This window comes from Eumetopias jubatus, unplaced genomic scaffold, assembly GCF_037043125.1.
Source record: "Eumetopias jubatus isolate StellerSeaLion01/CBP00866 unplaced genomic scaffold, mEumJub1_p1.0 scaffold_12, whole genome shotgun sequence".
Classification (NCBI taxonomy): domain Eukaryota; kingdom Metazoa; phylum Chordata; class Mammalia; order Carnivora; family Otariidae; genus Eumetopias; species Eumetopias jubatus.
Genome location: NW_028274818.1, coordinates 25,405,183 through 25,417,941, shown reverse-complemented (window position 1 = coordinate 25,417,941; position 12,759 = coordinate 25,405,183). Strand labels below are relative to the sequence as shown.

General features: G+C 56.4%; 1 protein-coding gene across 1 annotated transcript; it reads right to left on the bottom strand.

Annotated features, from left to right (window-relative positions):
* Positions 1–4,074: 4,074 nt before the first annotated feature.
* On the bottom strand, positions 4,075–4,176 carry BLACAT1 (BLACAT1 overlapping LEMD1 locus). The gene has a single exon (XM_088017277.1). It carries the CDS (start codon positions 4,174–4,176, stop codon positions 4,075–4,077), a length of 102 nt encoding a protein of 33 aa, XP_087873403.1.
* Between the last annotated feature and the right edge of the window lie 8,583 nt (positions 4,177–12,759).

The window sequence follows — 12,759 nt, the reverse complement described above, 5'->3', positions numbered from 1 at the left end:
ATTGTTTAGCCACATAGGCTGAGGGTGCTGTTTGCATTGGGAACAGGGTGACGATGATGACAGCTAGCTCATGCTCTTGTTTTTGTGCCAGAGGGATGGAGTGTTCATTCTCTGGGAACAGATTCTGGTTCTTGGTTCTGATGGCGTTGTCAGCCCCATCACCTGCTGGGCACAGCGGCTACCTTCAGGGTGAACCCCAGGCTTTCTGGACCAGCCTACGAGGAGCCCACCAAGTGCAGCGGCGAGATTTCCTTCTCTGGTGGAAGCCCATCTTCATAGTTGTAAACCAAGTATTTGTCTCCAAAACTACAAGCCACATCTAGGCACCTCTGATACAAAGTGCCCTTGAAACCCATGCCTTCCTGTGAGGTAGGGAGGAAATGGGTCTTGTCACCACCTTTTATAGAGTCTGGGAGAGAGGAGGCAAGTTGCTGAGGTCAGGAGGCAGCCGCGGCAGGTGCTGGGAAGCTGGGGGCTGCCGCTCTCCATCCAGCCGTCGGCCCATCCCACCACACGCACGTCCCAAACCACTGGGCCAACCGCACATTCATTCAGGAGATAGGGCAGATGCCAGCCTGAGGATCCTTCCCCTTCCAGAAGGCAAGGTAACGAGGTGGGGTGGGTCAGGCAGCTGCCGCCGAGATCCCATCCCACCTGCAAGGGCTGGTGTGTGCGTGTGTGTGTGGGGGGGGGATGTGCGCGAGGGGGCACCTGGGGTGGCACCGATAGGCCTGGCTGTTGGAGGCAGGAGAGGCAAGACTACACAGAGCATTAGGGCAGGACTCCAGCGGAAGCTCTGGGAGCCTCGGCTTCCCTTTCACCAGCCCCTGCAGTTCTCGGATCTCCCGTTATCGCTGCCGTCGCCCTGCCCACACGTGTGTGGCATGCACGGAGCACGGAGCACCTGCAAGCTCTCCACTTCCACGGCGGCCCCGAGCCCCACTGAGGCTCAACGTCCCAGGGCCACAGGGCCCTGGCCTCTGGAGGGGGCTCTTTTGAGGACATTCGTGGAAAGAGGCTGAGTCCCAGAAGTCGGACAGGATAACGAGCCTCAAGTCACACTGCCACCAGTGTCTAAGCAGGGCTAGAACCCGGGAGATCCGGTTCCCAGCTCAATGCCCTTTGCGTCCCGCTGTGCTACCTCATGCATATTTCAGGTAAATGATTGCTCTTTTTATTTTTTTCAAAAATAACAATCTTCCTATATATTTCTATGGACTCCTGTGCGACATCCAGAAGGCCCTTCCCTGGGAATGGAGAAGGAAATGACATTCTAATTAAAACGCCCTGAGACAAGAACCCCTGAGGGCCAGACCCCAGACAACATTAGAGGCACAAGAACCTCAAGCACCCCTCATATTTCTTTATCCCCCATTCGGCGGCCCGCAGCACAAGAGGGGGAAACTGAGGCCCAGGTAGGCCAAGGCCTCCCACCCTCCTACAAGGACTCAGTGCGACACAGCCAGAATGAGAGGCCTGCCCCCTCCCCGAATCATCTACTCTCTTGCCCCCTGCCTCCACTCAGGAGCTCCTGGCCCCCTCCTCGAGGTGAAGTCTTGGAGAGAACCGTGGGGTGGAGAGAATTAGAAACAGGGAGGGCAACATTGTCCCACCTGTCCTCTGTGAAGGAGCCTCAGCGCAGGGCAGGAAACGAGGTGGCCAGACCTCGCTCCCCCAAAAGGAACAGAAGGAAGAGAAGCCTGGACTACAAGTCAGAGGCCTGGGGGGCATGGTCTGGGGACACTGGGGCTGCTTCTGCCTTTTGGGATTAAACCTCTTGCCTGGGCTCACCCAGGGGCAGAGAGCAGGGCACAGGCCTCCAGACTGGTTCTCGAGACGCTGAGAAGAGCAAAGTTGCCATTTCCCTGAGAAGGAAGCCGAGGGAAGACAGAATGTGGGGTGTGTCTGGCTCAAAGCTGTTGCTGTTCTCCTACTCCCACATTTCGGCACGGGCCCCAGCTTTCACCCTGATGAAGAAGGGGCCACCGGCTTGGGGTCAAGGGCCGCTGTCTGCAGGCATAACTGGGCCTCCACTCAGAGATGCCTTGACCTTGGGACCTCTCCCATGTTCCCATAGCAGGGGCTCCAGATATCCAGTATCCCTTTGGAGACAAAGGAGTTCTCCCCGGGGCAAGAAGCTCTCTGAACAGGCTCACTGCCAAACCCCTGCAGCTGAAATTCCTGCCAAGGCCTGAGAGGTGCGCAGGGGCAAAACTCTCCTTCACCACCCTTCCTGACCTTTCCTCTGGGTGAGCCTCTGTGGTCAGGACCTAACACCCAACACCTCTACGGCTCCGGGGATACAATTTCATCCTCCACCACAAGAGTGACTTCTCTGGGGCTGCAGCCTCGCAGGCGACCGCTAGGGACACACGTGCCCTCCAGGCGGGACCGAAGTACCCTTGAAAGCATTTCTGCCCACCTCTGTGCCTCATCCAACGCCTCTACTGTCTAAGAGTCCAAAGAACTGGGGAGTTTTTCTTCTGTCCCTTGTGACCCCACTGGCCTTTATTGCTGTTTCCTTGAGGGAAGGACTTCTGTTTATAATTCTTTGGATATAAAAGGAACTAACAGATTGTATAAGGCTGGGGCTGAGTGGTAGGGGCCAAGGAAGGGGTGCGAGGAAAGAAATTGTAAGCTGTGCACCGGCTTCACAGAGATGACCCGGATCCCACAAAATCTGCCAAAAGCTCAGGAAATCTCCCTGAGCATGGGGCATGAGCTGGACAGACGAAGGTTGCCAGCATAGAAAGTGCCTTTGCTTCTCCCAGGTTCTGGGTGAACGAGCAAAGGAGGTCTTCTGCCCTCCCGGACTGCCCAGAGAGGCACATTCCAAGGGAAAGGGCACACAGCTGCTCCTTCTGTCTTAGGGCCCTGATGTCCTCTACCCAGGCCACCTGTTAACTATCAGAAAGGTTATTCTGTTCCTGGATACTACAGGGCATCTGACTTTGTTCCTGGGCTGACCTGTTCTGTAGTGAAGCAGAGGGCAGATTTGCTAAAGCTACAGAATCGGCCTGAAGTGTCTCTGCGGCCGGCCTTGCTGTCCGCGTGACCCTCTAGCACCTAAGAGGTTCAGGCACAGTGACAGAAGGTAAGTTATAGCAAATGGGAGGAGGGAGGAAGGAAGGAGATAGGTCTTTGTTTGCTTCCTACCGGCCGGAAATAGGCTGGGGGAGGGGAAGAGACTGACCCTGGAAGATTGAGGCGGGCAGAGAGATTAGGGGAAAAGTCAAGGCAAGTCTTGAGGGCGCCCTCTGCCCAGATTCCCCTAAAGGCACAACATGCAAGCCTTTCCCTCTCTATGGCTTCTGAGAAGAGAAAGAAGAGGCAGGTAGGTGAGGCAGGAGGACAGGAGAATAAAGGGGTCCCACAGTCCGGTCCTGGAAGACAGTTCCTGAGAAGGGGAGCAGGCGGGGCCTGGGGCACAGGCTCCCCCATCTGGGCTGCTGGGGGGAGGCATGGTGGGAGAGGGTCCGCGAGGCCACGGCTGGAGGGAAGGCTGCTTTCTGGTGTGCGGGGGCCACGCAGCCGGCTTCCTGCCACCAGGACATGGCCTGTGTCTCACTGTCCCGACTCTGCCGTCCGACTCATGAGCAGGCTGCCCACCTTGGGCCGGGCTGCACCTGGCCCAGGAGAACGCTGGGAGGAGGGACAGGAAAGCAGTCCTGACTCGGATACGCTGCCCTGTAGACATTCCTGCCTCAGGTCCTGGGGTCCCAGGAGCAACTGCCTCCTGGGTTTGGAGGGGGCTCGTCTTACACCTGCGCCCTGCCCCGGCTGCCTGAGGCCTTGCCCAGGGTCCGGGCTGCTGGGAGGTCCTCTAGCAGAACAGCCAGTTTTGCATCCGGGAGCAGTGCTCCTAGCCCAAGGTGGTACATGCCCCCGCGTGGAGGAGTTGCCCTGGGTGGGTGCCTGGAGCCCTTGGCCCGAAAGCACTTTCACTCCTGGGGCCGCCCCAGGGCTTCTTGGTCTCCGGAGGGCCTCTGGAGGGCCGGGCAGGTCCTGCCAGAAGTGGGTGCCCTCAGGCCTGGCACCTGCTGGAGGAGGCCGGAGACGGGACCCGGGTCCTGCTCACACGGCCGTTTCCCGCTCTCTGTGAACTTCCTCCTTCTTCCTCTTCATCTTGCAGAAGCCGTGGAGGCCACAGAAGCAGGCGAAAGTGAACTGGGGCATGCCCTAGGCCAGGCTGGGGGGATGCTCACCAGAGAAGATCTGCAGGAAGAGGCAGGGGAGGAAAAGGGGCAGGAGGAAGGCAGGAGAGAGAAGCAAGCTGGGGTTAACGTTCCCAGAGCCCTCCAGGGCTGGCCAGTCACTGGCACTCCCTGATTGTCAAAGCCCTGCCAAACCTCTCACAGGCCTGGGGGGTGGGGGGGTGGGCGGGTGGCACTGGACAACAGCCTCTGTGAAAGCTGAGTGTCCTGATCTCTGGGGAGCTGATGTCATTCCTCCAGTTGGAGCCTGGGTGAGTCCAGGGCAGGGAAGAGAAAGCCACAGCCCCTGCTGCCTCTGTCTCCCTCCTGCCCCTTCCACTTCACCTCACCGCCGCACACCTGTGTTTGGGCAACAGGAAGCAAGCAGCTCAGAGTAAGCTCTGTGCTACCTGACACGGGTTAGGGGTGGGGCTTTCCACTAGCCCTTTTAGGTCACCCAGTCCAGTGATCCCAAGGCGGGACTTTGTGGGCCTGCATCCAACACAGCCTTGACCTTGACACCTGGAACTAAGTCACGGGCAGGGAGTGGAGAGTGGGGGCCCTTCCCTAGCAGGCCCAGTTTGTCTGATACCCTTAAGGAAATCTACAGAAAACAGAATGGACTTCGACTGCTCAGAGCAACATAAATCCCGGTCCTCCTCACACAGAGAACAGACAGCAGAGTCCTTTCAACCAACAGGCTATTTTATTGAACACCTATGCTGGGCAAAGAGGTTGGGAGGTAAAGGGCAAAGACAGAATTTCTTCCCTGGCACAAAAGTCAGTCTGAGATAGAAGCTGAGGCTGGATTTGCCCCAGCTGGGCATGTTATCCCCCACTGGCTCACACAGCACTCAGCCCTGAAGGCAGGGCCGCCTGTGGTAGCTGGGGCGCTCTGGCCAAGGGCGGGAGGGGGTTTCAGGGGATCAGCACTCAGTCTGCAGGTCCCTCCGGCTCACTTCTCTGCCCTGGCCTGCCCTGGAGGGGGCACACATATTTTCAAGCCGGCTCCAGCAGAGCAGCTGGGCCCAAAGGGAGCGCCTTGCATGGAGGTGAGGCCCACATCAGAGGCCTGCTTCGAATCACTTCTCCCTCTAGAAAGAAGACTGGGGGATGCAGCCCACATGCCGAGAGGAAGGAGGGAGGTGCATGGTGATGCTGGAGTCTGGAATAAGGAAGCACGAGGCCGTGCTTTTTTTTTTTTTCTGCCAATAAAACTTTATTTGACCATAACAGGCCAGGGGGCCAGATTTGAACAGGCCAATTACCAACTGGCCTGAGACTTCGTGTACCAACCCCTAGTCTATACCAAGGGCAGAGATGAACAGGAAAGCAGTGTTTTCTTCACCTACTTTTGGGGCGTGGCAACTGCAGCGGTCAATGCCTCCTACGAGTGGGGTTCATCAAACAATTTTAGGTGTTTATTTCTAAAAACCTGCGTTTCTGTTAGCATCCCACTCTGCCCTAGGACTTTTCTGATTCACTTGAAGGGCCAGACACTTGCATGCTGATTTCCTTCTTTCAGCTGAGCTCAGAGGTTCTCAAGCTTCACCTTGCGGAAGAATGGCTGCTCAGAGTTGCATAGAGAAAACCACACGGATCTATGGTAGGTGCAATTTAAAAGTCTGTTAAGAGTCATTTTCACTCTAGGCCTTTCCCCCCTTAATTGCTGGCTTTGGAACTCCATCCCCCGAGAAAGCAACAACAGGAAGGAGTGGACAGACCCCATCCTGCTTCTCTCCCAAACCTCAAGCATGTTTTCTAAAATCTGGTTAGATCATGTGAGTGCCCAGGAGAGTCTGGGGCCAGCCACAGAGGCCACAGCCAGAAAGGAAGGAAGGAATAAGGAAGACTCTCGGGCCGAGAGATTGCATCAGATGGCTCAGGCCCCAAGGCCCCAAACGCTAACCACACCTGCAAGTGTTCCACTGTGTTTGAGGAACCTGGCCAGCCCCAGGTGCCGGCTCTCTGGACAGTTCCACAGGTCTGGCCAATCTTGCTCCTTTGGACAAACGTCAGGTTTCTCCAGGCAGAGCAGAGGGCCCAGCAGGCAGGCCCTCATCGAACACAGGGTCTACAATAGAGCCGGTTCCGATCAGGATCTTCCCCCCGCATCCCCTCCAAGGGTCCCGCTAACAGCGCTAGTGACTAATTAATAGGTGTGATGCGTTTCCAGTGGCCAGCTGGGTGGGCAGGAGGCCCAGCTTGAGTCAGCATGGGTAGGTAGACTGGTTATTTAATCACCCACTTTCCAGCATCCTCTGCACACCCACTCTCCTGGAGTATAATACAGAGAGCAGAGAGCAATCTCCAGGATATATATAGACAGAGCCGAGACACAACTACTATATTTCTAGATCCCTCCTGTGACAAACCTAGAGAGATGGGGATCTAAACTGGGGCTTCGATGGCCTGGGTTCTATTCTTGGCTCTGACGCTGGCATGCTGTGTCACCCTGGCAAGTGGCTGTCCCTCCCTGGGCTTTCATTTCCTCATTTCAGTGTACCAAGAGGTGAATCAAGGTTTAACGGCCTCCAAACCTAAGGGGCTAGCAGGGCACTGGGGATCTTCATCTGATCAGAAAGGAGGGAGCGAGAACAGGTAGGTTTCCTTGTAATCAGTCATTGTAACGCCTACACTTTCCTGGCTAGGGGGATGTGTATCAAGAGTACTATCAACAAAGCATTTCCATGATTACAGGAGAAAGACGTGGGGAGAAATCGGTAGGCACAACAAAGCTGATCTGGGGAGGGAAGTCATAATTAAAACAAGCCAGGCAAGGAGCTCTGACCATGACCCTCCCACCCCAAGCCTGGGTCTAGGTGCAGCTCGGGGTCTCCGGTCCCCCCAGGTGCACAGACCCTCTTCCCTCCCCATCCTCCCCTTCCCTTCCCCTCCAATGTCTGCTTGTTCTACAAATACAGCAAAGCTTATCCCCTGTGACTGTTCCTCCCCGAGGCCCTTTGGGAAAGATGAGAAAATCTGGGCTTTTTTGCTCACTGTGGAAAGTTTGGGGGCAGAGGTTGGAGGCACCAGGACCTACACATCAGAGTTTCAGGAGGGTTGAATCGAACTGCTCAAGAGCTAGGGGCGCCTGGGTAGCTCAGTCGTTAAGCGTCTGCCTTCAGCTCAGGTCATGATCCCAGGGTCCTGGGATCGAGTCCCACATCGAGTCCCACATCGGGCTCCCTGCTCCGTGGAGAGCCTGCTTCTCCCTCTGCCACTCCCCTTGCTTGTGCTTTCCCTCTCTTTGACAAATAAATACGATCTTTAAAATAAATAAATCAATAAATGGCTCAAGAGCTAGGCTAGAACCTACAACCTGGCTCCTGAGAGCTGTCCTAGGAGCGGACTGTCTCACAGAGATTCCTGGGTCCTTGCTCCTCCGGCGGAGTGTGTAATGAGAGTCTGCTTATTGTGCTCAGGTCTCTGATGTAAAGTGTTTTGGTTGCCCCCTGCCCTTCCCTACCAAGGCCTGGAAGCCGTGTGGGCCCTGGGCATGATGCAGGTCCCTGGAACGGCCCCTGAAGTGGGGAGCTGTGGAACAGAGAAGCCCTTCCATTTCAGTGTCCCTCCTGCCCTGGGTCCCACGCATCCTTCAGCATCCCTCTGCCAGAGCTGTGCCTCTGCACCTCTCTCTGCGTTGCACCCCCTGCCTTCATCCCTTCATGCTTTGCAGAGTGTTCCAGCACCAACTGGTGGGCTCCCTGGAAGTCAGGTCCTGGTGAACCTCTTCTTGCTAGGTCTACTTGAGGAGAAAGGAGTCTGAATGTCCGAAATGACTGAGTCCAGAGTTTGTGCAAAACAAGTGGAGCAGTGCCTGGAGGCACCCCCCACATATCTGTGTTCATGATGGAAACTTCCCCTCCCACCCTGCAGCTTCCCTCCAAACTTAGCTTTCATGTCTCCAGCCCAGGAGGGGCTAAGGGATAGAAAGATGGGCCCCATAAACTCAGAACAGAACGGAAAGGAAGGTGGACACTGGACAGAGCCCTGCTGGCTCACAGTTGGCTGCATCTGACTGCAAGCTGGTGGCCCAGATTTCTTCCCCGTCCTCCTCTGGCCTTTCCCCAGCTCAGGGCCGAGATGATCCGGGGTATGGGGGCGAGAAAGATCCTCCCCTTGGCCAGCTTTGTGGGAGCCCAAGCGGAAGAGCTGCCAACCCACAGCTCATCATCCCCCAAACACCAGGGGGTTCCCGGGCTCTCTGTTGACCCCTTCCCCTGGCCCTTAACCCCGCTTCTCCTCTCTATACCAGGTACTCTCCCAGGGCCCCCCAGCCCTGGCACCTCCGGCCAAAATGGGGCAGTGGGTCAGAGACCGCTTGAACATCTGGAGGGATCAAGAGGAATTGGGTCTCAGAGCGGGCTAGAAACTAAGAGAGCGGACAGCCAGGGCTCCACACTGGCGGACCAGGAACTCCTGGGTGCCTCCAATTTTGGCAGTGTTCTCCAGCAAAGTGGATGGCAGTGGGGGCTGGAGATATTTACAACTGTTGGGACTTGCCTGGAATCCACTTACAAACAAAACAGGGGGTATTTTCCTTCCCATCCCCATCCCCTCACCTCCCAAAGCTGAAGCAGAGTAGCTTCCAACGAGGTGCCCCCCCACCCCCACCCCCGCCAGCCTCACTCTGCCCCACCCCCACCCCAGGTAAAGGGCAAAAGAGAAGTGACCCAGTGAGGAGGGGCGCCAGAACAATGCTGAGCCCTCCGCCCCTCCCCAGCTCCCCTTAGCCCCGCGCCTCAGTAATTAAAATATGAATTCACCTTCCCTCCCCGAGCCATTCATCACTGCGAAGGGAAGCAGCTGCGGCTTAGGAGACCGGATTTGGGGGATTAGCTCGGGCGGTGGAGCAGACACACCAGGAGAAAGAATTAAAAAGGAAGGGGGTGAATTGGGTTTTCTCTCCCCACCTCCTCCCTCTCCCTCCTGCTGCCACTGAGCCTCACACCCCACCCCTTCCCCCAAAGCCTGGCCTCTGCAGGTTTCTGGGAACTGTAGTCCCCAGGACTGTGTTGATAAACAGGCAGGCCACGGGTGGGTGGTGACACAAACTACAGATCCCAGGACTTCTTCCCGGAGTTGGCAGCCGCAGGGCTGGGCACAGGCCTCCAGTCTGGGAGTAGCCCTCATTCTCCTTGGAGATTAACTCCTTCTTGGCCTGCTGGAGACTGACTTCCAGCCTCTGGCTTACTGAGCTCCTTGGACTCGGGAGCCAAGGTCCTCTCGGCCTCTGATGCTTCCAGGCCAGCCCCCACTCATTTCTTGCTTGCCCACCTAGAGAAAGAGGGGAAGCTCCTCCCACCTCTCAAGACTACAAGGACAAACAGGCATTTAGCAGTGGTTCTGAGGGACTCGGGGGGGGGGGGGGGCCCAGGAACTGGAAGGGTCAGACCAGGAACAGTCTTGAAATGTCTTGAAACCCTGACCTCCAGGGCCTTCCAGGAGGCCCACCGCACGGCAGAGGCCGGCCCACCTTAAGGGTCATCCTAAGCATGAGCTAGCATCGTCAGCCTGACATGCAGCACGAGCTGGGAACTCAGTGGTCCTGACTGTCGGGGCCAGAAGGGCTCCCAGAGGTCAAACCTTAGTGCCATCCTCTTCTGGCAATGGGGCAGAGATTTTTTTGAATAGTCTTTGCATTTGAAAGGAGCAGAGTTTTTAGCAAACTCCACTTGCACTAAAAAATGGGACACACACAACCAGAGAGATTCACTTGAATCTCAGTGTTGTTCAACACGGGCCGGCTCTCTCAAGGGAGGTTGTACGCTGGGTATCTCTGAGGACTGTGACAAAGACTGAGGTTCAGGATCGTTTTTAGGTTTCAGCTGTCTGCAGGCAGGGACCAGGGTAGACGCAGCCCTCTGATCCGTGAATCCTCCAGGGAGAGAGGGCATGAGGCCAGCTTGCCTATTCACTTCAGTTGAACAATTATGTGAAATATATAATTACATATCTCCTCCAGGCCTGCAACACTGGCAGTGGCCAAGAGACAAAGAACAGAGAGAAGCTGCAACCTTGTAACCCCAGAGGTGCCCTAGGCCCAGGCCCAGGGAAGCTACCTTGCTCTGTGTCCCTGTTCTCCGGGCTCACAATTCATTCAACCAACATTTACCCAGCAACCCCCTGCTCAGAGCCTTGGCTTGCTGGAGTTTTAGAGAGGCAAAAGCTGGCCTTGGTCGTCTGTTCCCTTCGTCCAGGCCCAGACCGGGGTTGTGGGGGACTTCCCAGCAAATTGTGTACTGGGATTCTTGTTAGGGACCCAGCCGCAGAGGCAAGAAGGGGGTGCTGCTCCAGCCTGACTTGCCAATTAGATCGGGGAGCGAAGGGGAGTAAATCTGGATGTCCTCTGAGCACAGGAAGGAATACAAGAGAGGCTCATTCTGAGGTGGGGGCAGCTGGACAAGGAGGGAGGTGGGGGAACGTTCTAGCCACCTCTTATCTCTGGGCAAGGGAACCCAAATGGAGAGTGACCAAGCCTGGCAATTCTCATCCCCGTTCCTTGTACCACCCAAGCTGGGGCGAGGGGGGAAGTGGCTTGGAGCAGCCCCAGCAAAAACGCAGCTGGCTTGGGCTTTCTCTTTGCTTCTTCAATTGTTTTGATTTTTTCTTCCCCCCGTGCTCTTGCTGGAAAAGGAAAACCAAGGATGGACAAAGGGTGTTTAGAGTGGGGCCATGGGGCCAGTTTGTGGACGTGCATCCAGCAATTTCCAGCTTCCAGAGTGCTTCCCCATGGGCTGGCTTGTTGGCTTTCCCTGCATCCAGCATGATGCGGTTTAAGAGCCCAGGTTCAAATCCCAGCTCTGCCCCTTACTAGCCATATGAACTTGGGCCAGTTTCGTAGCTCCCTTGTGCCTCAGATTTCCCAAAGTAAAAAGGGATGGTAATAGTACTTTTGTCTTAGGGTTGTTTCCAGGATTAAGTGAGTCCGGGTAAGATGGATAGAATCTTGCCTGGTACCTAGCAGACACTAGATAAATGTTGGTCAGGGAGATTAAGGGCTCTGAGACATTATAAGTAACTTGCCTTCTGATTCTCAATACCAAATATAGTACTCTCTGATTCTGCCCTGGTGTGTCTTAGACAGACTAGGGGCTGGAAGGGGAGGGGAAGGGAGGGTGCTTCCTCTGCTGCTCCAGCCAGACGGCTGGGATGGAGTTAGGCAGATTTGCAGGGACTTGAGGGGTAGGGCAGGAAGGTGAGAGTGGGAACGGGCACGGGGAGTCAGGCAAGACGAGTGGCAGGCAGCGGGGAATATGGAGAACGGGTACCATTCACAGACCCGGGGAGAGGGAGGCCAGTGCTAGGACAGGTAGACGACCAGAAGCTAGGAACCGCCGAGCCCACCCTGCAGCCCATGGCGAGAGGCTGCCTGCCTAGTTTCCCTCTGTGGAACCTCCTCTCCCTAAGTGGCCGGCCTGAGCTCTCCCATTTCAGCCACTGAGAAGTCCCGAGATCTCTCTTACACAGAGAAGGCTATGGCTTTCAAGCTGACCACAGAGAAGTGAGGCCCAGAAGCACGGACTGTCCTGGGGGGCACTGAGAGAAGGCCCGAGGGCTGTGTGGCCCTATGCCCCTGACTCTGGCCCCCAAACCTCTGAGCATGAGCCAGTCCTCAGTAACTTGGCAAGGGACAGGGGAAGGAACGGACTTACAGACCTTGGCACCCCCTGAATGTGTCTCCATCCTCAGAGGGAATCTCCCTCTGGAATCACCAGTCCAGCCTCTTCATTTCAGAGTGAGGGACCAGGCCCAGAGAGGGGAAGTGACTTGGCCAAGGTCACACAGCCTGGCCCCAGACCCTCCATTACCAGATCCCCTGCATGCCCCATCCTCAAGTGGAAACCCCTCCTGGTACCCCCTTTGCAGCTGGCTCCCAGCCTGGTCCTGTGGGGAGGGAGGTGCAGATGTCAGGAGAAGGAGCACGCCCCTCACTGTAGCCCATGGCTTTTAGCCCTACATGAATTAGAAACAGCAATCACATAGGAATGAAAAGCCATAGGCCACAGCAGAGCTGAGGGGGTCCAGCGGTGGGAATCTCAAAAGGATGCGGGGAGCTGGGGGTACCTGGGGAGCCCTCACTCCCCTTCCCACCAACCCTCCCCACCCCCCCCGCCACGCCCCGCCCCCAGGTACTGGGCCCCCAGGTTACATACTCTCACCATCCCCCACCACCTGCCCTGGCTCCAGCATTAAAGCCTTCCCAGTAATGAGTTTCCAGTTCTGGCCCCACAAAGTCCCCACACAATGGGCCTCACTCCGGGGTATGAGGAGGGGTGGCTTCCTGGCCATAAAGGACCTCCTCTAATTCCCTTAATTAGCCTCCAGCCCCCTGCTCAGGGTCCTTAACTACCCCCTCCCCTAGAGAGTAAGGCCGGATCTTTTCAATGGTACTGCTGCCAAGGCCCAGGGCCAGCCCCATATTAGACGCTCTCCTTATAAAACTTAACCCTTCCGAGTCCAGCCACGGGAAGCAGAGAGGGCAAAGAAGCGTCTGGATAAAGGAAGGCTGAGATGAGGGCCTGAGTATGGGATTTGGGGGAGGGGGCTGGGAATGGAAGCT

Coding starts and splice junctions, on each gene's coding strand:
- BLACAT1 (XM_088017277.1), bottom strand. CDS start 4,176: ATGCCCCAGTTCACTTTCGCCTGCTTCTGTGGCCTCCACGGCTTCTGC.